The sequence below is a fragment of the Loxodonta africana genome, chromosome 10, assembly GCF_030014295.1.
Source record: "Loxodonta africana isolate mLoxAfr1 chromosome 10, mLoxAfr1.hap2, whole genome shotgun sequence".
NCBI classification, from domain to species: Eukaryota; Metazoa; Chordata; class Mammalia; order Proboscidea; family Elephantidae; genus Loxodonta; species Loxodonta africana.
In genome coordinates, this window is record NC_087351.1 from 30929258 (window position 1) to 30954705 (window position 25448).

General features: G+C 37.9%; 1 protein-coding gene across 14 annotated transcripts in view; it reads right to left on the reverse strand.

Annotated features, from left to right (window-relative positions):
- Nucleotides 1-25448, reverse strand: part of HNRNPC (heterogeneous nuclear ribonucleoprotein C) — a 61789-nt gene that overhangs the window by 21203 nt on the left and 15138 nt on the right. For 13 of the 14 annotated variants that reach the window (XM_023540640.2, XM_023540639.2, XM_003421622.4 and 10 more), the window contains one exon: nucleotides 8072-8346. In XM_023540640.2, the coding sequence (XP_023396408.1) occupies nucleotides 8072-8312 (241 nt within the window). In that variant the 5' untranslated portion in view covers nucleotides 8313-8346. Of the gene's footprint in view, nucleotides 1-8071; nucleotides 8347-17159; nucleotides 17182-25448 lie in introns of those variants that run through there. The other variant, XM_064292272.1, reaches the window with a different exon arrangement.

Consider the following 25448-nt stretch of genomic DNA (forward strand, 5'->3'; position numbering starts at 1 on the left):
TGCGGTTCCAGAAAGCAACACAAAACTATGAGGGTTAGGTCTCAAGGACACAGGATGATGATCCACTGGCCAAAGACAAAATATACTGAGCTCTAGGCTGATTTGCAATCAATTAAAATTATATGAATTCTGAAAATTAACAACTTTTATACATCAAAGGACTTATCAAGAATACAGAACGGGAGAAAATATTTGGTAACAACACATCTGTAAGGGTTCAATATCCAGAATGGATAAAGAACTACAACTCTTGGAAACTCCTATGGGGCGCATTACTTTGTCCTACAGTGTCGCTATGAGTCAGAATCAACCTGAAGGCAAGCGGTTTGGTTTTTGTGGGTTTTTTTTTGTTTTGATATAGAAGGAAAAATTGGAGCTCCCATGCACTGCTGGTTAAAATGTAAACTAGTGCAGCCTGTGTAGGAACAGTTTGGCTGCTTCCTCAAAAAGTTAAACATAAGGATTACTCTATTACTCAGCAATTCCATTCCTACGTACACACTCAAGACTTGAAAACAGGGACTCTGAACAGATACTTGTTCACTGTACCATTATTAACGGGAGCCAAAAGGTGGAAACCATGTATCACAATAGCCAAAGGGTCCACCAACAGATGAATGGATGAACAAAATATGGTATATACATACAAAGGGTTATTATTTAGTCATCTAGTGAAATGAATTTATGACAAACGCTATGACATATTAAACTCTAGTAACATTCTAAGTGAACTAAGTCAGACACAAAAGGGCAAATTACGTGATGCTACTTACATGAACTAGAAACAGCAAACACAAAAAAGTTTATTAGTGGTTAAAGAGGCTGAGGGAAGGGGGTGTGAGAAGTATTGCTTAATTGAGGAGTACTGAGTTTCTGTTTGAGATGATGAAAAGCTTTTGGAAACAAAAGGGATGGTTGTACAACATAATGAATGTAATGTCACTGACTGTACACTTAAACGTGGTTAAAATGGCAACCTTTTTATTATACATATTTACAATAAAAATATTTTTATAGATAAAAATATGAATTATTCATAACGACACTGAGGAAAAGTAATGGTTATATTTGGAAGTTGTTAAGAGTATCAATTCATTATACCAAAATTAAAAAAAAAAAAAAGGAATCAAGACATGTCTAGCCTTTCCAAAGTGAACAGAACTTCAGGAAAATCAAGTATAGAAAAATTATAGCTAATAAATGCAGAAAAAATTAGGAACCATTGTTTTGCGATCTCTAATGAGATACCTACGCAATGATCATCAATGGAGGGAGGGTGATGCCCCATGATTCATCACTACAAGTGAGACCCTATTAGGCCACCTGATGTGATACAATATGAATTGCATAACACTATCCATGAAGTATTTTCACCAAAATAAATTGAACCGGAATTTAAGCAAGCCTCTGTATCTGCACAGTCCAATATGGTAAGCCACCAGAGCCACATGTCACTACTGAGCACTTAAAATGTGGCTAGTCTGAATTCAGATGTACTTTAAGTGCAATACATATACTGAATTTCAAAGGCTTTTTAAGAAAAAAAGAGTGTGTGTCATAGGGCAGAGAATTTAACTTGACTCAAAGAATTTGGTCTTGGTCCTTGGTTCCTGAGTAAACCTCTAAAACCTTGGATTTTCCCTAATGACTGAAGTGTCTTTGATGGAGACTCCAGGCCATACCTAAGGGTTTATAACTTATGCTGTGTACAGACTGTCTATGCCCTAGAAAGACCCACCCAGCATAATATCAACCTCATGTTGACTTTATGGTATCAACTAACCTCAGGGAAGAAGGACTGGAGTTAAAATTACATCGTGAAACCCCCAATAAAGGTTCTAGACAGGGAAGTTCCCAGGCATAGATGCATATGGGAGGGTAGCACGTACCTTTATAAGACATGGAAGCTCTGCACTGGGAACCTTTCTTATACATCTCTTCATTTTGTATCTTTTTTGCTGTAGAGTGGTTCCCAGCGTTCTATGAGTCATCCTAGTCATCAAAGCTGAAGGAGTAGTGGCAGCCAGTAGGCCAGAAATGAGGGGGAAGCCTGGGGAACCTTGACCTTACAGCTGGCATTCTGAGGGGTAGGAGGAAAACCCTGAATTTTTAGCCAGTAGGCCAAAAGTGAGGGCGTCATAGGGACTTCCAAGCTTGTAGTTGGCGTCTGAGGTCTTCAAAAGACTTGGCAGTCCAGACGACTGCCTCCTTTAACTTGTGCAGTCTGATCTATTACCAGGCGCTTAGGATCAGACGAAAAAGTGCTGCATGTGCAGCTGGTATCGGGGCAGAGGGGAACAGAAATGATGGTAACTTGAATTTGATCAAACATCTGGTTTCAGAGAAATGAGATTTGATTTTCTCAGCAAATGTACAATACCTCAACATTTTTTATACTGATTACATGTTGAAACACATTGGGTAAATGAGGTTAACTATATTACTAAAATTAACTTCACCTGTTTCTTTTAACAGCTCTAAATGTAGCTAGTCAAAAATTTTAAATAACATATAATGTTTTAAATTATTTTTTAATTGAACAGCACTGCTCTAAATCTACCAAACCGAAGAACCAAACCCGTTGCCCTTGAGACTATTCCAACTCATCGCAACCCTACAGGACAGAGCAGAACTTCCCTACAGGGTTTTCAAGGAACACGTGGTAGATATGAACTGCTGACCCTTTTGGTTAGCAGCTGTAGGAAAAGAGAAAGAACAAGTTAAAGGACACCACAAAAAAAGTAATCAGGTGAGTCCAAACAAAACCAAACTCATTGCCGTCGAGTCGATTCAGACTCATAGTGACCCTGTAAGACAGAGCAGAGTTGCCCCATTGGGTTTCCAAAGAGCAGCTAGTGGATTCGAACTGCTAACCTTTTGGTTAGCAGTTGCACTCTTAACCACTGCACCACCAGGGCTCCAATAACCAAAGTTACCATCAAATTGGTTCTAACTCATGGCGACCCTATGTGTGCAGAGTAGAGCTGTACTGCATAAGGTTCTCAAGGATACGGCCCTTCAGAAGCATTATCGCCAGGCCCTTCTACCAAGGCACCTCTGGGTGGGTTAGAATGGCCAACCTTTCAGTAAGCAGTCAAGCATTTAATTGATTCTGCCACCCAGGGACTCCTCAGCCAAGTCCAGAACGTGTGAAATTATAACAACAAATTAAATATCATGAATTCTAAAAATATGGGGAAAAGAAAGGACACAAAACTTAGATTTTACATCTAAGGGACAACTAACAAAATGCATTTATGAACATAGACTGGATTTTCTGGTTTGCATAAGCCAAGTTATTAAAAAAAGTCTGAGACAATAAGGATTGAATATTAGATGGTAATAAAAACTTATCGCGAACTTGTTAAGTGTGATAACGGTACTGTAGTTTATACAGTCTTTATATTCTATATATACTACACTCGTAAAATACTCTAAAAAAAGGAAAACCGCATAGCTTAATATATTTTGGGTTTTCTAGTACTTTCGGTATAGGACAAATGAACACAAAAATTTGTGTATTCTCAATTACAGCTCCTTTGTATTATCTTAAATGTTAAGGATTATTAGATCTCTAACATCCAATGTTTTTCCTTCCCAATTCATTGCCTTCTGCACTTAAGATTTTTAAACCAATCAGCATTTGAGAAATGCCCATAACTGAAATACAAATTACACAGAAATATCATTTGATCAAGCTGGCATGAAAGCTGCTAGAATGGTCAGTAAGAAACCATAAACTTCCAAAATAGTCTCAAAAGCTGTTACAACTCTTCTACACATTATGATTTGTCACAAGCGAAGATACAAGGTAATTATAAGCCCAAGAGACAGAAAGGGCCACATAAACCAGAGACTACATCAGCCCAAGACCAGAAGAACTAGATGGTGCCTGGCCACAACCGATGACTGTCCTGACAGGGAACTCAACAGAGAGCCCCTGAGGGAGCAGGAGAGCAATGGGATGCAGACCCCAAATTCTCATAAAAAGACCAGACTTAATGGTCAGACTGAGACTAGAAGGACCCCAGAGGCCATGGTTCCTAGGCCTTCTGTTAGCCCAAGACAGGAACCATTCCCAAAGCCAACTCTTCAGACAAGGGTTGGACTGGAATATGGGATGGAAAATGATACTGGTGAAAAATGAGCTTCTTGGATCAAGTAGAAACATGACCCTATGTTGCCATCTCCTGTCTGGAGGGGAGATAAGAGGGCAGGGGGGGCCAGAAACTGCCCGAATGGACATGAGGAGAGACTGAAGGGAAGGGCCGTGCTGTCTCATTAGGGGGAGAGCAATCAGGAGTGTACGGCAAGGTGTACGTAAATTTCTGTATGACCTGACTTGTAAACTTTCACTTAAAGCACAATAAAAACTAAAAAAAAAAAAAAAAAAACTACTACAAAACAATGACTCAGCATCCATTTCATTAGTGGAAAAAAAACATGGCATTACAAAAAGTTCCCCCCAAAAAACCCCAACATCCATGGAAGGGTTAATAGGGCCCTTTCTAGCCATAGTTTTTGTACTCACACACAATGATTGAGTGGGACTGGTATGCTAAGGTGTATAGGAACCTGTAATGGTTGAGACTGTATGTTGGCTTGGCTGAGCCATGATTCCCAGCATTATATGCCTCTCATCCATTTTGTGACCTGATGTAGTGATCCAAATTATCCTCCATTTTATGTACTGTAAATCCTAATCTCTATATGTTAATGAGGCAAGGATTGTTGTTGTTGTTAGGTGTCATCGAGTCGATTCCGACTCATAGCGACCCTACGCACAACAGAACAAAACTCTGCCCGGTCCTGCGCCATCCTTAAAATCATTGTTATGCTTAAGCTCACTGTTACAGCCACTGTGTCAATTCACCTCGTTGAAGGTCTTCCTCTTTTCCATTGACCCTGTACTCTGCCAAGCATGATGTCCTTCTCCAGGGACTGATCCCTCCTGACAACATGTCCAAAGTATGTAAGACGCAGTCTCGCAATCCTTGCTTCTAAGGAGCATTCTGGCTGCACTTCTTCCAAGACAGATTTGTTCATTTTTTTTGGCAGTCCATGGTATGTATACTCAATATTCTTCGCTGACACCACAATTCAAAGGCGTCCACCCTTCTTCGGTCTTCCTTATTCATTGTCCAGCTTTCACATGCATATGATGCGATTGAAAATATCATGGTTTAAGTCAGGAGTACCTTAGTCTTCGAGGTGACATCTTTGCTCTTCAACACTTTAAAGAAGTCCTCTGCAGCAGATTTACCCGATGCAATGCGTCTTTTGATTTCTTGACTGCTGCTTCCATGGCTGTTGATTGTGGATCCAAATAAAATGAAATCCTTGACAACTTCAATCTTTTCTCCATTTATCATGATGTTGCTCATTGGTCCAGTTGTGAGGATTTTTGTTTTATGTTGAGGTGTAATTCATACTACAGGCTGTGGTCTTTGATCTTCATCAGTAAGTGCTTCAAATCCTCTTCACTTTCAGCAACCAAGGTTGTGTTATCTGCATAACGCGGGTTGTTAATGAGTCTTCCGCCAATCTTGATGCCCCATTCTTCTTCATATAGTCCAGCTTCTCGGATTATTTGTTCAGCATACAGATTAAATAGGTATGGTGAAAGAATACAACCCTGGCATACACCTTTCCTGACTTTAAACCAATCAGTATCCCCTTGTTCTGTCTGAACAACTGCCTCTTGATCTATGTAAAGGTTCCTCATGAGCACAATTACGTGTTCTGGAATTACCATTCTTCTCAGTGTTATCCATAGTTTGTTATGATCCACACACTGGAATGCCTTTTTATAGTCAATTAAACAGAGATAAACATCCTTCTGGTATCCTCTGCTTTCAGCCAGGATCCATCTGACATCACCAATGATATCCCCGGTTCCACGTCCTGTTCTGAAACCAGCCTGAATTTCTGGCAGTTCCCTGTCAAAATACTGCTGCAGCTGTTTTTGAATGATCTTCAGCAAAATTTTCCTTGCATGTGATATTAATGATATTGTTCTATAATTTCCACATCCGGTTGGATCACCTTTCTTGGGAATAGGCATAAATATGGATCTCTTCCAGTCTCTATATGTTAATAAGGCAAGGATTAGTGTGGAGAGTATCTTGAGTCACAGACCTACAGGATAAAGTGTGACTAGGATCCCACCCTTACTCGAGTCACATACTTCCATGGAGTGTGGCCTACATCCAGTGTATATTTGTGGGTGCTCTAGCGGGGTTCCCTCTGCATTTGGATTCTGTTTTCAGCTAGTCATTCTCTGAACTTCAGTTCTTGGGACTTAACCCAGCAGGCAACCTGCAGATTCTGGGGTTCGTCAGCTTCTCAGCCCCATGAGCCAGCAGTCTATCGCCTGGCCTGATTTGCCAGCTTCCAAAGACTTGTGGGCCACCAGCCTCATCATCTGGCCTGCCAATTTGGGTTCAACTGCCCCTGTGGTCACGCTGAGTCAGGAGAAGCCTACACCTCACCTACAGATTTGGCACTTGCCAGCCTCCAACAACCATGTAAAGCCATTTCCTTGAATTCTCTGAGACTTTGCTGCAAATTATAGTATCGAAAGACCAGGGAGAGAGTATTGAGGGGAGGAGGAGGAGGAGTTGATGTTAGAGATGACAGAGTGGGATGGTAATTTGGAAAAGCTGGCCACTTGGGACATATTTAACCTCTACCTCATGGGAACCAGGTGTGTGCCGAAAAAAAAGAAATTATTCATTCAAGCACTTAGGCGATCCATGCTCATTTTTTAACTCCTAAAAAGTAAAAATAAATGGATTGTATTATAAACTCTTCAGTTTTCTCTGTACTCAGAGTGAAAGGACTCAAGAAAACATTAATATCATCAAATTACTATGACTCTGGACAATAAATCCTAGAAGCCAACAAGCATTTAGAAAATTAATGGAGATAAAATTCTACAATCATATAGAACACATTTATGTGTTCTAATAGTCTTAATATGTAATACAATCTTATAAAATTTCGAATCCCAACTATTATCTGAACAGAATTCAGTGCTTGTTTCTCAAAGCTTGAACATGCTAGGTCAAAGAAGTATCCAAAACAACATAAAAAGGCTTTATACTGCTGAAACCGGTGTTAACAACTACCTTTTATCAAGTATAAATGTGTTGTACTATACTACAGGCTTCTCAGGAACCATCTCAGTCCTCTCAATCTAAACCCTCTAAAACCTTAAGTACTATTATACTATCTCCATTTTAACAGATGAGAAAATTTAAGGCTTAACCAGGCTATGTAGCCTGTCTAACACACAGGTAGTACTTATCCCAGTGCACAGCCAGGCAGTCTAACTGCACAGCCCATGTATGACAAAGCTGTATGTCTCTCCAGGGTCTACTGAGCAGGAGAACAGAGCCATTTAGGTAGCATTTTTACATTATGAGATATCATTCCTACCTCCCCTATCTTAGTGAAGACTGACAACTGAGGGTTATTTGTACAATATTATATAAAACAGAGTAATAAAATCCTTATTTAATAACTCATACAGCTAAACCTGTGAGTGCTGGAACAGGACTGCTTTGTTTTCCGAGGTCTCACAAGTATTTTTGCCCTTGACAGAATGCAGTCCTATCACTTTCATTTGTTTTTAGAGTAAAATATTTTAGTTTTTCCTTTCTGACGTGTTTGAGCCTTACACAGGTGCCAGCTTTCACAGGTTTTACTATACTTATAAGCCTGCTGTTTTCATTAGGTGCTGTCAAGTCAATTTCAACTCGCAATGACTCCATGTGACAGTAAAACTACCCCATAACATTTCCCTGGCTGTTATCTTTACAGAAGCAGCTCACCAGGACTTTCCTCTGGGGAGCCACTGGGTAAGTTCCAACCACCAACCTTCCCATTTGCAGCTGTGCGATTAACCATTTGCATCACCAGTCTAACATTTTCATTAGGTTAAAGTCATACCTACAATATCCAGAGCATCTCGGGCTGTTATTTTTACAGAGAGAAAGGAAGGAGTAAGAGAGATAAATATCAACAAAAAAACTTTCAGGCCAAAAAATTAATTCAACCCAGACCTTACCTAAAACCTGGCCAGCAATCATTCTGCCATCCTCTCCTGCTACAGCAGCCCGGGCATTTCTTTCATTAACATACTGAACGAAGGCAAAGCCCTTATGAACAGAGCAACCGACGATTTTGCCGTATTTCGAGAAGATTGCCTCCACATCAGACTTCTTGACCACAAGAGTATTGAGGTTTCCAATAAATACACGGGAGTTCATGGAGCGAGGATCTGTCTTGTTGGTAACATTGCTGGCCATGGTGTCTGATGAGATTCGTCACACAGCTGAAAAACTGGAAGGAAAAAAATGCGTTCAGGTGAACAAACACTAAAAACAAAATAAAACTCTGTATTCTTATCTTGAACTACTAAGAATGCCTAGAGTATCAATCAACTTTAAAGGGATCTAACAGCAGCAGATGGATCAGACAGAATATATTACTATTCAGAAACTAGAGACCTTGAATATATCCTTAAATTCAAATTCCTCTTCTCACCTACTCTACCAGCATTAGATTATCATTTCTCAAGAACAAAAATCCTCTTCGTAGGCTACTACTGGCAACACAATCCTCTAAGTCCAAGTGTCCCTTCTTTGTTTTGAAATTGTCAGGCAAATTAGGAGCCCCTAGGCTCTCTACCACCAATTTCTGCTCATATTTTCACTTTCCCAGTCATGTTAACCATTCCTTGCCATCTATCAATAATTGATATTAGCTCCATCTTCTTGCACACTGCTTCTACTAAAATGAGTCTCACTCATTCTGCCAATACTAAATTACAAGTTCTGTCCCAAACCACTCTTAAGGTAGATGAATGTGGATAACTGACAACCTTATATGCAAACAGCAGCAATAAACAATCCATTCACTCTGGAAATACCTATTTGGAGGTACTTCAAGCCATCTGTAATATGCTGTAGATACCATGTAAGTACCAATACCACCTTTTATAAATTTCAATGACTTTTAACCTAGTATCTATGTGCTGATGTAGAATATACATGTCACTTAATAATACTGGATGGTGATGATGCTAAAAATAGCCAGTGGAACACTACACATCAAGAGGATCAGGGGAATCAAGGAAGAGAAAACAATTTTCCTCAGACTGCTTAAGACCAAAATCATCTTTCTTTACGTATGTTATGGACGCTTAATCTTATAACACAGAGATTCATGATGTCAACCTTTAGCTTTCAAGTGAGTCTGCTGCCCTTCTCATTCTAACACTCAACCTTGAACAGGGCTTACAGTGGACCCACCTTAAAGTTAGTGTCTATTCTTGAGATAATTTATTTCCCATTTAACCCTGTGAAAGGTACTGAAGAACTTCAAGTTAAGACAAATCCCAAACAGTATCTAATATTTATTATCCTCCCAATCCTCATAAGACTCATGACCAACTAGTTTTTGTGCATAAAAAAATCTTATGTATGTACACAATAAAACATGTAGTATAATATTTTTACATGATCCCACACCATTTTGACCCTTAAAATGCTTAGTCATTAACAGCCAGTACTGATTTAAAAACGATAGCTCCTCCTCTTCCCTACTGTTCTAAAATTCAAGAAACAGTCTGTCTTCATTCCCTTTTGATTTCTAAATTATCTCTCTAGAAACCAAAGTTCTCATTTAACCCTTTATTAAAACATTTAAGCAATGAGGGTTAACTAGTGAAACAGTAGCCACTTGCCTTTCAACCATGAGTGCCAGAAATCCTGAGTACACCAAGAGAAAAATTAAGACCGAAATCTATTAAAAAGGCCTAACCCGTTTCAGATACTACTGCTATTACAGTTTGCTATTTTAACACTTGGCAACCTGAAAAATTTTCACCAAATGTTTTTTCTGAGTAAATATATCTATAGCATATATGTGAAAATTTCCTAGCTTTAAGAAATTGTCCATGGGGATGAGGGGGCTCTCTATATACCACTAGCATGTTGAGTATGGGGGAAAAAAATAGACACTGAACTAATGTCCCCTTCAAGAGGTTCTCCTTTGAACCAAAAAATAGAAATGCATTTAAATGACTACTTTCTCCATCCTCCCAAGGATGTTACATAACTAGTTCCAATCTGGATGCACAGAATTCACTGCTTACAATGGATGACTTAATTCTCTCAAGAAACCCTGTCTGAAAATGCTGGTTAAAAAAAAACATTCAGTTATACGAGTAAAAGGATGCTAATGACAGTTATCATCAGAGTTTTGGATACAATTTTCTCATTTTCTTTATGTAAGATTTCTAAATTTGGTACAAAAATCATGAACTTGTTCTTAAAAGGAAAAATGATAAAATGACTAACTTCATGCTTAGCTTAAAGCCAACGGAATAGCTTTCAATGCCTATAAGTAATATAAAGTTTGGATATTTGTAACAGTATACTGAGATAAGATCCTTTAGTCCCAATCCTAGGAACATATCCTATCAAAGAGTTAATAACCAAACCAAACCTGTTGCCATCGAGTCAATTCCCACTCATAGCTATCCCACAGGACAGAGCAGAATTGCCCCACAGGGTTTCCAAGGAGCAGCTGGTGGATTCCAATGCTGACCTTTTGGTTAGCAGCTGAGCTGAATCAAGATATGTAACACAGTGTATTTAGACAAGATCTAAAGAATTAATAAAAAGTCACCACAAATTTATTTTTTCACTGAATATTTGAGTGTCTGCTAACTACCAGACATCAGGGCCCCTTCTAAAGACAAACCATCACAAATATGGTCCTCAAAGTTTATATTCTAGTGGTTGTGCTGCAGAAAATTTTGATTCCTCAAAATTTTAGAAATAACCGAATGGTCTCAGGTCACATTTGCCCTACTTCTAAGCTTTTACATACCATCCCTGTGTGATCTCTGTAAGGGAAGAGAGATAACTAATAGCCTAAATACAAAGAGACTACAGGCAGTCCCCAGATTAGGAAATGAGTTCGATTTCCAAGTTTGTCTATAAGTTGAATTGTTTCATGTCTAATGTCTGTCAAATGTTGTTCTTAGAAAGGTACTCTACAGTGTACCTTTCTATGGATACAAAAACATTAAAGAAACACTTCCAGATAAACTAAAACATGTTTAACGTAAGACAGCAATAGTAATGTTTTTATGCATGTCACAAAGTACTGCCCATTTGTTATTAGGAACCATGTTTTTAATATTAATAGGCTTTACTATGGGCTGTATGTTAAGTTAGACATTTGTAACCTGGGGACTGCCAGCACTTGCTCTTAAATATAGACGAGCTAAAAGAAAGAAACAATGAAATGAAAGAGCTGAAAAGAAGATTTCAAAGGCAGCTTGAGGCAGCTTGAGAAGACAAAGAATTATGATGACAAATGCAAAGACCTAGAGTTATATAACCAAAAGGGTAGACACACTCAGCATTCCTGAAGCTGAAACAACTGAAGAAAAAATTCAAGCCTTGAGCTGCCATACTGAAAGATCCTGTGGTGAAAATACTGAATGATGAAGAAGCATCAATAGGAGAAGGAATACACAGAGTCACTGTACCAACAAGAACTGGTTGACGTTCAACCATATAAGGAAGTAGCATATGATCAGAAACCAATGGTATTGAAGGAATTAGTCCAACCTGCACTGAAGGCACTGGCGAAAAACAAGTCTCCAGGAATGGACGAATACCAGTAGAGATATTTCAAAGAACAGAGGCAGCACTGGAGGTGCTCATGCATCTATGCCAAGGCATTTGGAAGACAGTGGCCTGGCCACCTGACTGGAAGAGATTCATATTTGTGCCCATTCCAAGAACAGGTGATCCAACAGAATGTAGAAATTACCGAAAAACATCATTAATATCACACAAAAGTAAAATTTTGCTGAAGAGAATTCACAAATGGTTGGAGCAGTATATAGACAAGGGAAATGCCAGAAATTTAAGCCAGATTCAGAAGAGGACATGGAACCAGGGATATAATGCTGATGTCAGATGGATCATGCCTGAAAGCAGAGAATACCAGGAAGATGTTTACTTGTGTTTTACTGACTATGCAAAGGCATTTAACTGTGTTGATCATAACAAATTACCATTAACACTGTGAAGAATGGTAATTCCAGAACACTTAATTTTTCTCAAGCAGAACCCGTACACAGACCAACAGGCAGTCATTCAAATGGAAAAAGGGGATACTGCATGGTTTAAAATCAGGAAAAATGTGTGTCAAGGTCGTATCCTTTCACCATACTTAATCTGTATGCTGGGCAAATAATCCAAGAAACTGGACTATATGAACAATTTGGCAAGATGAGTGGAGGAAAACTCATTAACAACCTGAGACATGCAGATGACACAATCTTGCTTGCTGAAAGGGAAGATGACTTGGAGCACTTACTGATTATGATCAAAGACTGCAGCTTTCAGTATGGCTGACACCTCAACATAAAGAAAACAAAAATCCTCACAACTGGACTAATAAGCAACATCATGATAGACAGACAAAATACTGAACTTCTCAAAGATTTCTTTTTGCTTGGATCCACAATCAATGCCCATGGAAGCAGCAGTCAAGAAATCAAACAATGCGTTGCACTGGGCAAATCTGCTACAAAAGACCTCTTTAAAATGTTAAAAAGCAAAGATATCATTTTGAGGACTAAGGTGCACCCTACCCAAACCATGGTATTTTCAATCACCTGTTATGTATGCAAAAATTGGACCATGCATAAGAAGACTTAAGAGCTGATGCCTTTCAATTATGGTGTTGACTAACAATACTGAATATACCATGGACTGCCAGAAGAATAAAGTAAATCCAGAATGCTCCTTAGAAGCAAGGATGATGAAACTTCATCTCCAGTACACAAGACATGTTATCAAGAGGGACCAGTCCCTGGAGAAAGACATCATGCTTGGTATAGGGTCAGCAAAAAAGAGGAAGACCCTCAGCAAGATGGACTGACACAGTGGCTGCAACAATGGGCTCAAGCATAACAATGATTGAGGATGGCACAAGACCAGGCAGTGCTTCCTTCAGTTGTACATAGGGTCGCTATGAGTCAGGACTGACTGAACAGCATCTAACAATAGATACTATAGTCTTGCCCGTTACAACAAATGCGTTATCTTTAAGTTTCCTTCTTTCCTATTCTTTAGCTTAAAATAACTACTGAAGAATCCAGGGTATTTAACCTGTAACATTTTCCAGTGCAGATTTTCCAGAATTTCATCCTCATAGTATAGAGTTTCATGTGTTTCTGCATCTTCTCTATTTCCTGAAATTGGGAGCTGGGCCCAATGGCGTGGTTCAACTCTTTAGCAAGACTACAGGTTGCATGGAAACCCTGATGGCATACTAGTTAAGAGCTACGGCTGCTAACAAAAAAGGCTGGCATTCTGAATCCACAAGGTGCTCCTTGGCAACTCTATGGGGCCGTTCTACTCTGTCCTACAGGGTTGGTATGAGTTGGAACCAACTCTACAGCAATGGGTTTGCTATGGATTTAGGTTGCACTGTTTTTCTGCAATGTTACTGATGTTTAAATTCCACCTTGTCTCTTTAACTATTTCGGTGTCTCAAGCTTGATTATTTAGAACTCAGGAGAAGAGTAGTCCCTCAGTTCTTGCATGTTGTTACCAGTTTGCCTGTGTCCTTAATATTTTTAAGTCAGTTTTGCTAGGTATAAAATCCTTGGATCACATTTTCTTTCCTTAAACCTTATTTCATTTACTTCTGGAAGGTTTTTTTCGCTGTCACAGGATTATTCCAAAGTGTAAATCTTCCTGACAAAGTTCTACTTCTTGACTTGGATGGTAGGTACAAAGACTTTAACTTTATAACTCATTAAACTATTTCTAACAGACTAATAGAAATAAAACAGGCCTAAATGAATGTATTTGTGGCTGCCTTATTGGTGATAGAGGTTTACACTTTGAATAATCCTGTTAAAGGTAAATTAAGACAGGTCAATTACTCATAGATTTTAATGTTAACTGATAGGGAATAACGAAACAGGAGGGGTTGCCGTGACCAATATTCAGGACAAAGTTTATTAGTGGTTACCAGGGTGGAAGGGAGGCAGAAAAGGGGGGGGTTAAGAGTGATGAAAAAATCACACTAAGAGTAGGGTGGCACAGCCTATTATTGTAACTGCTGCCAATAAGTGGTACAACTCTACGAAGTTGAACTGGCAAAAGTGTGTTAGATATATTTACAGTAACAACAATAAGAATAGCTGCTGAGGCTGCTTATGTACAACTAAAAATAAATAAATGTACATAGTTTTAAAAAATTACATGCTTAGGAAAAACAGGATAGAAATATGTCAAAATATTAAAAACATCCTGTAGATACTCTACTTGTGGTTAATCTTTGTCATCACCTTCAGAGTTTTTCTATATTCTCCAAATTTTCCATAATGAACAGGTAGGTTTTTTGGGGGGGAGGTGGGTATAGAAAAATGTTGATTGTTTAAGTACATATTCCTTAATTAGAATATGAATTTGAAAGAAATAAAATCAGATACATTAGTAGTAACAATTCCAGTCTTAAAACATGTATACAACCATTCAAATGTTTTGAGAACACCAGTTCCCTTTGTCTTCCATTTAATTCCCCTTCTCTACTTCAAGACTAGCCTTTTCCTAAGCTAACTCAGTTTCCCCATCTTTATCACATTAACTAGAATTTACCAGTTCAGTAATCCTGTCAAATAATCAAATATTAATCTACATGCTTTAGTTTTAATTTTAATAATCTATCCTACTATCTTGCTGGAGAACCATGTCCATCCAGTTCATGGGTCTACAGTTTATAAATTCCAACTGACATGCCCTAACCTGATGCCACTGAGTTCAATCTGCCTCACAGCAATCCTATAGGGCAGGGCAGAACTGCCCCATAGGGTCTCCAAGGAGCGGCTGGTGGATTTGAACCGCAGACCTTTTAGTTAGCAGCCAACGTCTTAACCGCTGCACCACCAGGGCTCCGGCATACACTAAGTACTCCATAATTCCTTAAAGATGAAACTATTCCAGTCACATCCTTTACAAGTTGTCAGCAAAATGAAATCTTCAAGTGCTCTTTAAGTCAAAGACAGTTTTAAACTTTATAGAATAATACAGAAGCTCTATGTATATAAAAGTACATGGAATATTAAAAAAGAAAATCTACATTGTTTCTTTCCTAAACATGGTTTCAAAGAGTAGAATAAGGAAAGGACTTCCCATGATTTTTACCATCAAAGTATCACTATGGTGGCTATGTCAAAACTAGGAATATTAAATTCCTTTTACTGCCTTATAACAAAGGATCGATCTGTTTGATCATATGCTTTATTGTGAAGCAATAAACACAACAAGAGATTGTAGTGACATTTACTGGCAGTGTAAAGAACAAGAAATGCTTAAAAGATTCTCAGATACAGAAATTTGTCTCTATTCCCACTTGTATTATCCCATTCTGTAACAAAAAAGAATGGAAAGAAAAGCTTAACTCTCCATCTGGTTGGGATATAAACAAACCTGACAATTTTATTTCTAGCTATTCATTCTGAAGTTTGAGCTACAAGGAACCTGAACTTAGAGATTCTCTATCTCACCTCTTTGAAATTTTTAAAGCAGCAAACCCCACTACTGTCAACGTAGCTAGAATTTTTCTAAATGTTTATTAACAACTACTCTAAGTTCTTTTATGTTAACATTAAATCTTAAGTGAATTCCTTGCTATAGCAAGGTGGAAAAGATATGCAGCACCATCTGATGATCAAACTGTCTTGAAACTGAAGGTTAAGGAAGTCCTGGCATTTGCTGGGAGCTGGACCAAAATCAATTTAAAATTGGAGTCAAGCCTTTAACTCTCTTGCTTTTATGTCTAAGCAACAGAACTCCACCTTTAATGGAAAGGGTTAAGGGAATAGATACTTGACAGCTTTTCTAGTGCCACTAATTCAGACTGTTTCTAGTGTCTCACCTATGTGTATTTAGTACAAACAGAAGCAGAAAATAAACCACAGCAAGATGTTTCTACTGGGCATTTCAGCAATTTCTTTACACCCACACCTTATTCACACAGGCTAATCACATTATTATACTTACTGGTATCACCTTATGTACTGGTCCAGAAAAAAAGGGGAGGGGTGGGAAATCAAAGATGGAGCCAGCACAGTTTACTAGATGAAAAATCATAATAAAGAACAAGGAAAATATCTCAAATTAGGAAATTCAGAGTCCTATCTTAGAATTTCTTTTATTACTAACCCATAAAAATTAAACTTGCCCCTATAAATAGCTAAAGTTAGATTCAACTGTCAGATGCCTAATGTTATATGTGGAAATTATTTCTATTTCTTTGCAGAATTTTAAAGATAAAGTGGCACTAGATGGCAGCAATGAGTTGGCATTTTTTTTTAAGGGATAACCATCTTGATTCCAGAGTTTTCCTATTTTAGTCTGTCTTTCACACTTTGTCAGCAGTTCTTCTGTCCCATTTTGGATAATATAAACAAATTTTCTCTGCCTACTTATAGAACTATCATCTGGTCCAGGTTGCTTTCCTTCACCAAATTTCAGGAATTTTGCCCCTTGTTTCTTTTGGTACCCTTTTCCACACTACTTTCAGATTACTATTTCTTCTGGCCACCTTCTTTTTTAACTCTCACTACTGGGGCTCTTTATTGTTTTCACCAACTATCTCCCTCTGGCCTCTGCAGAAAGGCCAACAATGAACTGCCCATTTGTCTGCAAAAAGAACAGTGTGTTTATTAACCTGCTCCATCCCCAACACTTGTTTTTCAAAAATGTAGACATGATCTCAAGATAGAGACTTATCATGTAAAAACTTCTGGCACTGGTGGTATTTTTAAGGACTGCAAGCCATGAAAAAACAAAGTTGGCTGCTATATCGAAGAAGTAAAACTAAAAGGATACTTATAAGATATTGTAAATATGGGAGAAATGAACAATTCAATGAATGTCCATAGAGTGAATTCAACTCACTCTATGCACCAAAATTATAGATGGATCAAAATTTTTGTAATGTGAAAAATTACACGTGCTAGAGAAAAACAGAACTGTTTATCAAGTAAGAACTGTCAGACACCTAAATGATAGAACTCAACAGTCTCAATAAGAAAAAAGAATAACAACCTAACATTAAAAAATGGCAAAGGGCAACTCTTCAGACATGGATTGGACTGGACAACAGGTTGGAGAGGGATGCTGGTGAGGAGTGAGCTTCTTGGATCAGGTGGACGCTTGAGACCATGTTGGTATCTCCTGCCTGGAGGGGAGATGAGAGGGTGGAGGGGGTTAGAAGCTGGTGAAAAGAACATGAAAAGAAAGTGGAGGGAGAAAGCAGGCTGTCTCATTAGGGGGAGGGTAATTGGGAGTGTGTAGCAAGGTGTATATGGGTTTTTGTGTGAGAGACTGACTTGATGTGTAAACTTTCACTTAAAGCACAATAAAAATTATTTAAAAAAAAATAGCAAAGGGGTTAACTGTTCAAAGAAAATGTAAAACAAATAGATCTTAAACATAAAAAAAGTTTTAGGAAAAGCATATTAAAAACTAAAAGATTTAAAGATACTACTGTTCTTAAACTGGTTGGTTGGTGAAAATCAGAAGGTTTAACAACATACCAATTGATTCAGATGAGTCCTCAATGTATGCTAAAACCACTGGGTGAAAGTCTGCTGGGTTAGGAACAGCATATTTACATTCTCAAAGTATCACCCAACGAAATTACTAATTGTAAAGAGAATACTATACCTTGACAATGGAGACCTGGAGGTCTCCACCTAAACCAAATAATCAAAATCTAGAGTCAGTAATTGTGTAAACAGCCTGACATTTTCCGTCTCTTAAGAAACACACATCGCCTACACAATATTCTTTGCAAAACATTGAACTTAAATTTATACATGAGGAAACATTCAATTTCAACTTTATAGTACATCATATAACACACCTGGCTGGGACTCCCCCCCCCCAAAAAAGTAGAGACTTTTCTATATTAAAAGTGATGTTAGCCTTCTTTCTTTAGCTCCTGAGTTAAAGGAAAAGAGACATGGGGAGGGGGGTAGTGAACAACTAGGAAATTTTAATATGGACAGTGTATTATGAAATTAATGTTAATTTTTGTTGGTATGATAACACTCTGGTGATATAGATTACCTTTACTCTTAGAAAATGCAGCTGATGTCCCTAACCGAAGTTTCATGTTACAACTTTCAAATCATTCAGGGAAAAAAGTGTGCAGGGAGCAAACAAGGCAATCTTGCTACCAGAATGGGAATAGAAAAGCTGATATAAGGGTGAGGTATTCTATCTGCTCAAAATCTTTTTTTTTTTTTTAAAGATTCTATTATATAAGACATGAAAAACTGATACATACCAGGTCACACACTTTGCCACGTTCCTATAGAAAAGCAAAATTGTGGGTTTTTTTTTTTCCTGTCACATTTGCTAATATAGGAATGATCAGCACTAGTTAGGGCGGAAGAGAAAACTAGCACGTCCATTGCTATACTGAACAGGGTACATGTTTCTGTAGGCTCAAGCGAAAATTCGTAATAAAAGATAGGTGCCAAGCAAATGGCAGGTTTACGTTATTTATATTAATTAAGCAAATAAACCTTAATTTTCAGGTCACCCTATGCTTGGTATTGAAGAAGATGCCTGTGACAAAATACTAGTCATTTAACAAAATGATGTTGTAAAATACTTAAACTAGAAAATGTTTACACTATATCAAAACCCAAACCCACTGCCATTGAGTCGATTCCGACTCATAGTGACTCCAAAGGGTTTCCAAGGCTGTAAATCTCATAAGCAAGCCGACGGCCACGTCTTTCTCCTACAAAGCCGCTGGTGGTTTCAAACCACCTACCTTTCGATTAGCAGTCGAATGCCTTAACCACTGCACCATCAGGGCTTCCTGTTTATACTACAGAGGTTCTAAACGACATACAATAATATATACAGATAAAGACTGGACCAAAACACCAAGATGATAACAGCAGTTATCTTTGAGTACTGATGTATTTTCTTCATTTTATTGAAGTTTTCTTTATTAAGTACGTTCTCCTGTATAAACTGGTAACATAATGCACCAAACTATCTAACGAAGGTCTGAAAGAATACATTCCCACAACCTCAACAATAGAAAAAACTTAAATCATTTGCTCCCCAAATTTCTTACAGGATGCTTAAATTCCTTCTACAATGTCCGGGACAACCCACAATGACCAAGTCTCTGAACTGTCACCAACGTCTGGGTGCTGAGAACCAAAAGCTAATTCTAAAAATTAATTCCACTCTTCTAGGTTTCTTTCCACAGCTATTCTCTTTAATGTCCGTTCATTACCGATCCAATTAATTTTTTTTTCCTTTGTCCTAAAATATCTTATTCAAACTGTCCCCTATTCTGGCCATCTTATATTAAAACAAGACTTGCCTTTTACCAAGTATAACAATTTGTGAACGTCCTTTTCAACACAGTAGTCCAAATTTAGATGCTCTTGGATGATTAAGAGTGGTACAAACTCTGGATGCTATCCAGTTGCTATTATTATTTCTAACATTGGCATTGTCAAGACATGTTGAATTCACTGTTAAGTAAAAGCCCTAATTCTTAATCACTGGTTCTATTATAATGCTTATCTCCTGCACTCAGACAACTTTTTTGTTGGGTTTCTTTACACCAAGGGCTTTACATTCCATATAATATTTTATCTTTTGATACTCAGTTCATAGTCCCTGGTTCCATCCTGAAGAAAATCCGAGACTTTGATTCTGTTCTACAAAGTATTAACAACCCCTCTCAAATATCCTTTACTGATTTGTTCAAATTGTCCTCAGGAGATTCATCCAAGTCATTTTTAAAAGTTTAATAAAATTAAAACACATTTTCTTCAATAGCTAAAGCTCTTCTCATGTTATATTCCAACTGAGATGCCCTTCTGCCTATCTTCTGTATCTTAAAAAGCTCCACTTTAACTGTATTTTAAACAGGATCCAAGTTAACAGCTTTAAAATTTAGTATGTACTTTCAAAAAATTTTTAACTGAAAAAGTAGATTCCAAGACATCTATCTCCACAAATTCAAGCCATATCCGCCACGACCAAACTTCATTTAAAATAGTGAATTAGACTCTAACAACCCTGAGATGGGAACCTGCTGAATAGAACATAAAAATACAAAATATCCCACCCCAAATACACCATAAATGAAGAACTGCAATACGTATTTATCCACAATTTAAGTCCTTAGTATTGTATTTAAATTTTATGAAAATAATAAATACAGCCTAATGGTTAAGAACGCAGAGGCTCTGGGATCAGACGAATCTGTTTCAACTTCAAGCTCAACCACTTACTAGTGATACGTCCTTCCCTTCAGGAAACCTCTCTCTTTAAAAACCAGATTGATAGTACTTGTCTCACAGGGTAGTTATGAGGCTTAAATGAAAGAAGATACAGAAAGCACTGAATATGATGCCTGCCACATAGTAAGCACTGCTGCTGCTGCTACATCATTTACTATTATTGGAATGTCACAAAAAATGAGCCAACAAAATGAATGAGTGATTAACAAATATTACTAAAGGTTAAATCCATGAAGACTAAAAAAAAAAAAAAATCAACAGCACAATAAATGAAATAGGAATTAAACCAAATGCCACAGTTCACCTAACAAACAGGCAAAAACAACCTTTAAGTATAATATCTACTGTAGGCAGGGGTCAACAGAAATGGTCATTTTTATACTTCTGATAGTATGAACTGGTATTATATTCCCAAAGGACAATCTGACTATTTTATTAAAAGCTTTAAAACTGCATATTCTTTCACTCGATTGTCTCACTTTTGAGAATTTATCAGAAAGAAACAAGGATGTGAATATATTAACAGTGAAAAATTATAAAACAGATCATGACTGTGAGACTGGTGAAATAAATTTCACTACATGAATCCAATGGCACGCAAGCAATTATTTTAAAATGACACTGTACTGACACTGAAAAATGTTCAAGATATGTTAAGAAGCATATATACAAGTTATAAGGTTATACTCAAATGTTAGCAGACATCTCAAGAAGGGGTGAGACTGAAGTTTTTAACTACTGTTTTTTATTCTATATTATTTCCCAATTTTTCTTTAAGGACACATATTGCCCGCATAACAGAAGAAAAATTAAAAATTTTCATTCTGAAAGGATAGCTGAATGCTACTTTGGAATTTATAATTACAATGTACAGTTGACCTAGAGTCAGCAAAGTATTTCTATAAATCCCTAAGCAGAAGCTGGAAATTTAGGGCAATTCAGAACTATATAAATGCAAGGAAACAGACATCTTATTCTACTTGGATCGACAATCACTGCCCATGGAAATAGCAACCAAGAAATCAGATGATGTCCCATGTAGGGCAAATCTGCTACAAAAGATCTCTTTAAAAGTGTTAAAATGCAAAGACGTCACTTTGAGGACTAAGGTGCACCTGACTGAAGCCCTGGTGTTTTCAACTGCCTTACATGCATGATAAAGTTGGGCAATGAATAAGGACAACCAAAGAAGAATTGATGCCTTTGAATTACGGTGTTTCAAAGAATACTGAATATACCATGGACTGCTAGAACAACAAACACATCTGTCTTGGAAGAATACTCCTTAGAAGTAAGGATGGTTGAGACTACGTCTCACGTATTTTGGACATGTTATCAGGAGGGACTGTCCCTGGAAAAGGACATCATGCTTGGTAAAGTGGAGGGTCAGCAAAAAAGAGGGACTCTTAAAGAGATGGACTGACACAGTGGCTACAGCAATGGGCTCAAGCATAGCAAAGATTGTAAGGATGGCACAGAACCGGGCAGTGTTTCACTCTGTTGTACACAGGGTCACTATGAGGTGGAACCAACTCGACAGCACCTAACAACAAAGTGAAACTCCAAATTCTCACTGAATATTGTACTTCATAATTTAGGGTCTCTTAGTCATTCAGAACTCCAAAGAACAGACCTCAACATTCAAAGTCACCTGTGCTAGTGTTAGTGCTGTGTTTCTATGCTGCATCAGACTCAAGAAAAAAAATGAACAGCATTTTAGAGCCTGTCATAATTCTTAACTAGAGCAGCTTCTCTCCTACGTAGCAAAACTCCCTATCAGCAAACAACATTTACTCACTATTGGAAATGAATTCCTAAACCTTTAAGGATCAAACAAGCATTGCTGTTGCTGGGTGCTGTCAAGTTGGTTTAGACTCAGAGTGACCCCATGTGACACAGCAGAACTGTCCAGAGGGCTTTTTTTACCAGGTCTTTTTCCCAGAGTTGCTGGATGCGTCTGAACCATCAACCTTTAGGTTAGTAGCCAGCAGCCAAACACTTAACCCCGTGCCACCGAGGCTCTTATAAACAAGCATTAGGAATATGTAAAAGACTGTTTTCAATAAGGAAAGAATCAAGGTCAACACTTCAAAATTACTTCATAACCTCAATTTTGACCAGGAACTAAAACAAGAGCATATGCAATATACAGAAATAATGAACATACAAAAAAAAAAAAAAAATAGAAGGATCTATTATTTCAAATATAACTGAAAACCAGTGCTAATAAGAGAAACAAAATGGTTACTGTGAAAACCTCTGGTATGGAGAATTTAGGGGTTAAGTGTCCTTGTCCTAAGTCTATTTCCTTTCAAATGGCTCAACAAAAATTACTGAAATAAAAAGCAAATATGGCAATCTAGGTGAAAAGTACACCAATCTAGGTGGAAAGAATACAGGAATTCATTATACTTTTCTGCCATGTTTGAATATTTTCTTTAAAAAGGTAGAGAAAAGAAGAAAATTATCATTTGGCAAAGATCTAGCTTGTCTACAAAATTAGGGTTTGTGAATGTGTGTGAATCTTTTCATCAGCTACCATTTATCACCAAAAAGTATAGACTGGTCATGCTATGCCAGGTATACTGGCTGCATTAAGAGCTCAGATAATTCAAAATGGACATATTTCATGCACTTCTGACTACTAGTTTAAGTGGCATCACCATTTATTCATCCTGCCTGCTTTTGAGATTATTTGGTTCTTGTCTGTTTTTAATTTGGGGATGTCATTATTTCAGATTTTGCACATGAAATAAGTCATTTTTTTATATTGCATTATTTCAAATTCACATAAAATGTGGCCACACAGTGGTCTTCAACATTCCCTCCAAACATCAAAAACACTCTTGCCAGCAAGTCCACCAAAATCTTTAATTTCCAAGCATGTAAGTGCCTGACCAGTGCTTCTCCTTCACGTGCATCGCCAGTTCCAGGCTAGTGTGTGTGACTCAGATGATGATGATACTGGAACACAGACGATATTCTCAATAAAAAAACCGAAACCAAATCCAGTGTCATCGAGTCGATTCCAACTCACAGTGACCCCACAGGACAGAGAACTGCCCCATAAAGTTTCCAAGGAATGCCTGGTGGATTTGAACTGCTGACCCTTTGGTTAGCAGCCATAGCACTTAACCACTCCGCCACCAAGGTTTCCATATTCTCAACAGCAGGTGTCAATGATACTTATTCACAAGACTTCATTTCCTATTATCCTTGTAGAAAGTTTCAGTTATATCAGGGACCTCAAACTGAGCATCGGAGTCTACTATGACCTACAATCCCTTATCAGAACACTTACAGTCAATGTGTTTGAAAAATCAGGACTTCTCAGATTTCAGAAATGAATATTGTGCTTTTCTGTTAGATAACACCCCAGTGGGATATGTGGAAATACTCAAATATCAAATTAAATATATTAATATTTCTGCAGTGAAATAGGATTAGATCAAGAGGCAGTTGTTCGGACAGAACAAGGAGATACTGATTGGTTTAAAGTCAGGAAAGGTGTATGCCAGGGTTGTATTCTTTCACCATACCTATTCAATCTGTATGCTGAGCAAATAATCTGAGAAGCTGGAGTATATGAAGAAGAATGAGGCATCAGGATTGGAGGAAGACTCATTAACAACCTGCGTTATGCAGATGACACAACCTTGCTTGCTCAAAGTGAAGAGGACTTGAACTACTTACAAATGAAGTTCAAAGACCACAGCCTTCAGTATGGATTACACCTCAACATAAAGAAAACGAAAATCCTCACAACTGGACCAATGAGCAACATCATGATAAATGGAGAAAAGACTGAAGTTGTCAAGGATTTCATTTTACTTGGATCCACAATCAACAGCCATGGAAACAGCAGTCAAGAAATCAAAAGACGCATTGCATTGCACTGGGTAAATCTGCTGCAAAGGACCTCTTCTAAGTGTTGAACGAAGATGTCACCTCGAAGACTAAGGTGCGCTGACCCAAGCCATGGTATTTTCAATCATGTCACATGCATGTGAAAGCTGGACAACGAATAAGGAAGACCAAAGAACTGATGCCTTTGAATTGTGGTGTTGGTGAAGAATACTGAATAAACTATGGACTGCCAGAAAAATAAATAAAGCTGTTTTGGAAGAAGTACAACCAGAATGCTCCTTAGAAGCAAGGATGGCGAGACTGCATCTTACATACTTTGGACATGCTGTCAGAAGGGATCAGTCTCTGGAGGACATCATGCTTGGCAAAGTACAGGGTCAGTGGAAAAGAGGAAGACCCTCAACGAGGTAGACTGACACAGCGGCTGCAACAATGAGCTCAAGCATAACGATTGTGAGGATGGTGCAGGACTCATAGCGTAGGGTCGCTATGAGTTGGAACCAACTCGATGGCACCTAACGACACCACTAAATGTAACACACACGCAGACTATAAATAAACTCGTGTTAATTGAGGTGACATTTTGTAGCTAAATGTGTGTTAAACTGAAGAAAAACTTTAGTTTTCAGGGTTTTTGGCATCTCTGAACTGTGGATAAAAGATTTTGGACCAGAACAGCAAAATAATTTAGCACCCCTGAGTAATCTTTTAATAAAGAAATCGGACTTAAAATTTACCACAAGATTCTTCCAGCACTCAAACCTAACTAAGCAGCTAAAACATGGGATTCTATACAAATCTGAGAATTTAAAAATAAAACTATATAATACAGTGCAATCAGAGCTCTGGTTATTCTGAATTCGATATTTGGTTATTTGGAATTAGGAAAGGCCTTACTCAGTCCTTGGAAACCCTGGTGGCATAGTGATTAAGAGCTATGGCTGCTAACCAAAAGGTCAGCACTTCAAATCTACCAGGTGCTCCTTGGAAACTCTATGGGGCAGCTCTACTCTGTACTATATATATGGTCGCTAAGTCAGAACTGACTTGTCAATTGGTTTGGGATTTTTTTGTTTGTTTACTCAGTCCTCGGTGTAATATTTTAGGGCCTTAAAATGTATTAATTAACCCTCTTTTGAGTGATACAACTAGTAGGCAAAAATTCAGTAAGGTACAGTTTGGC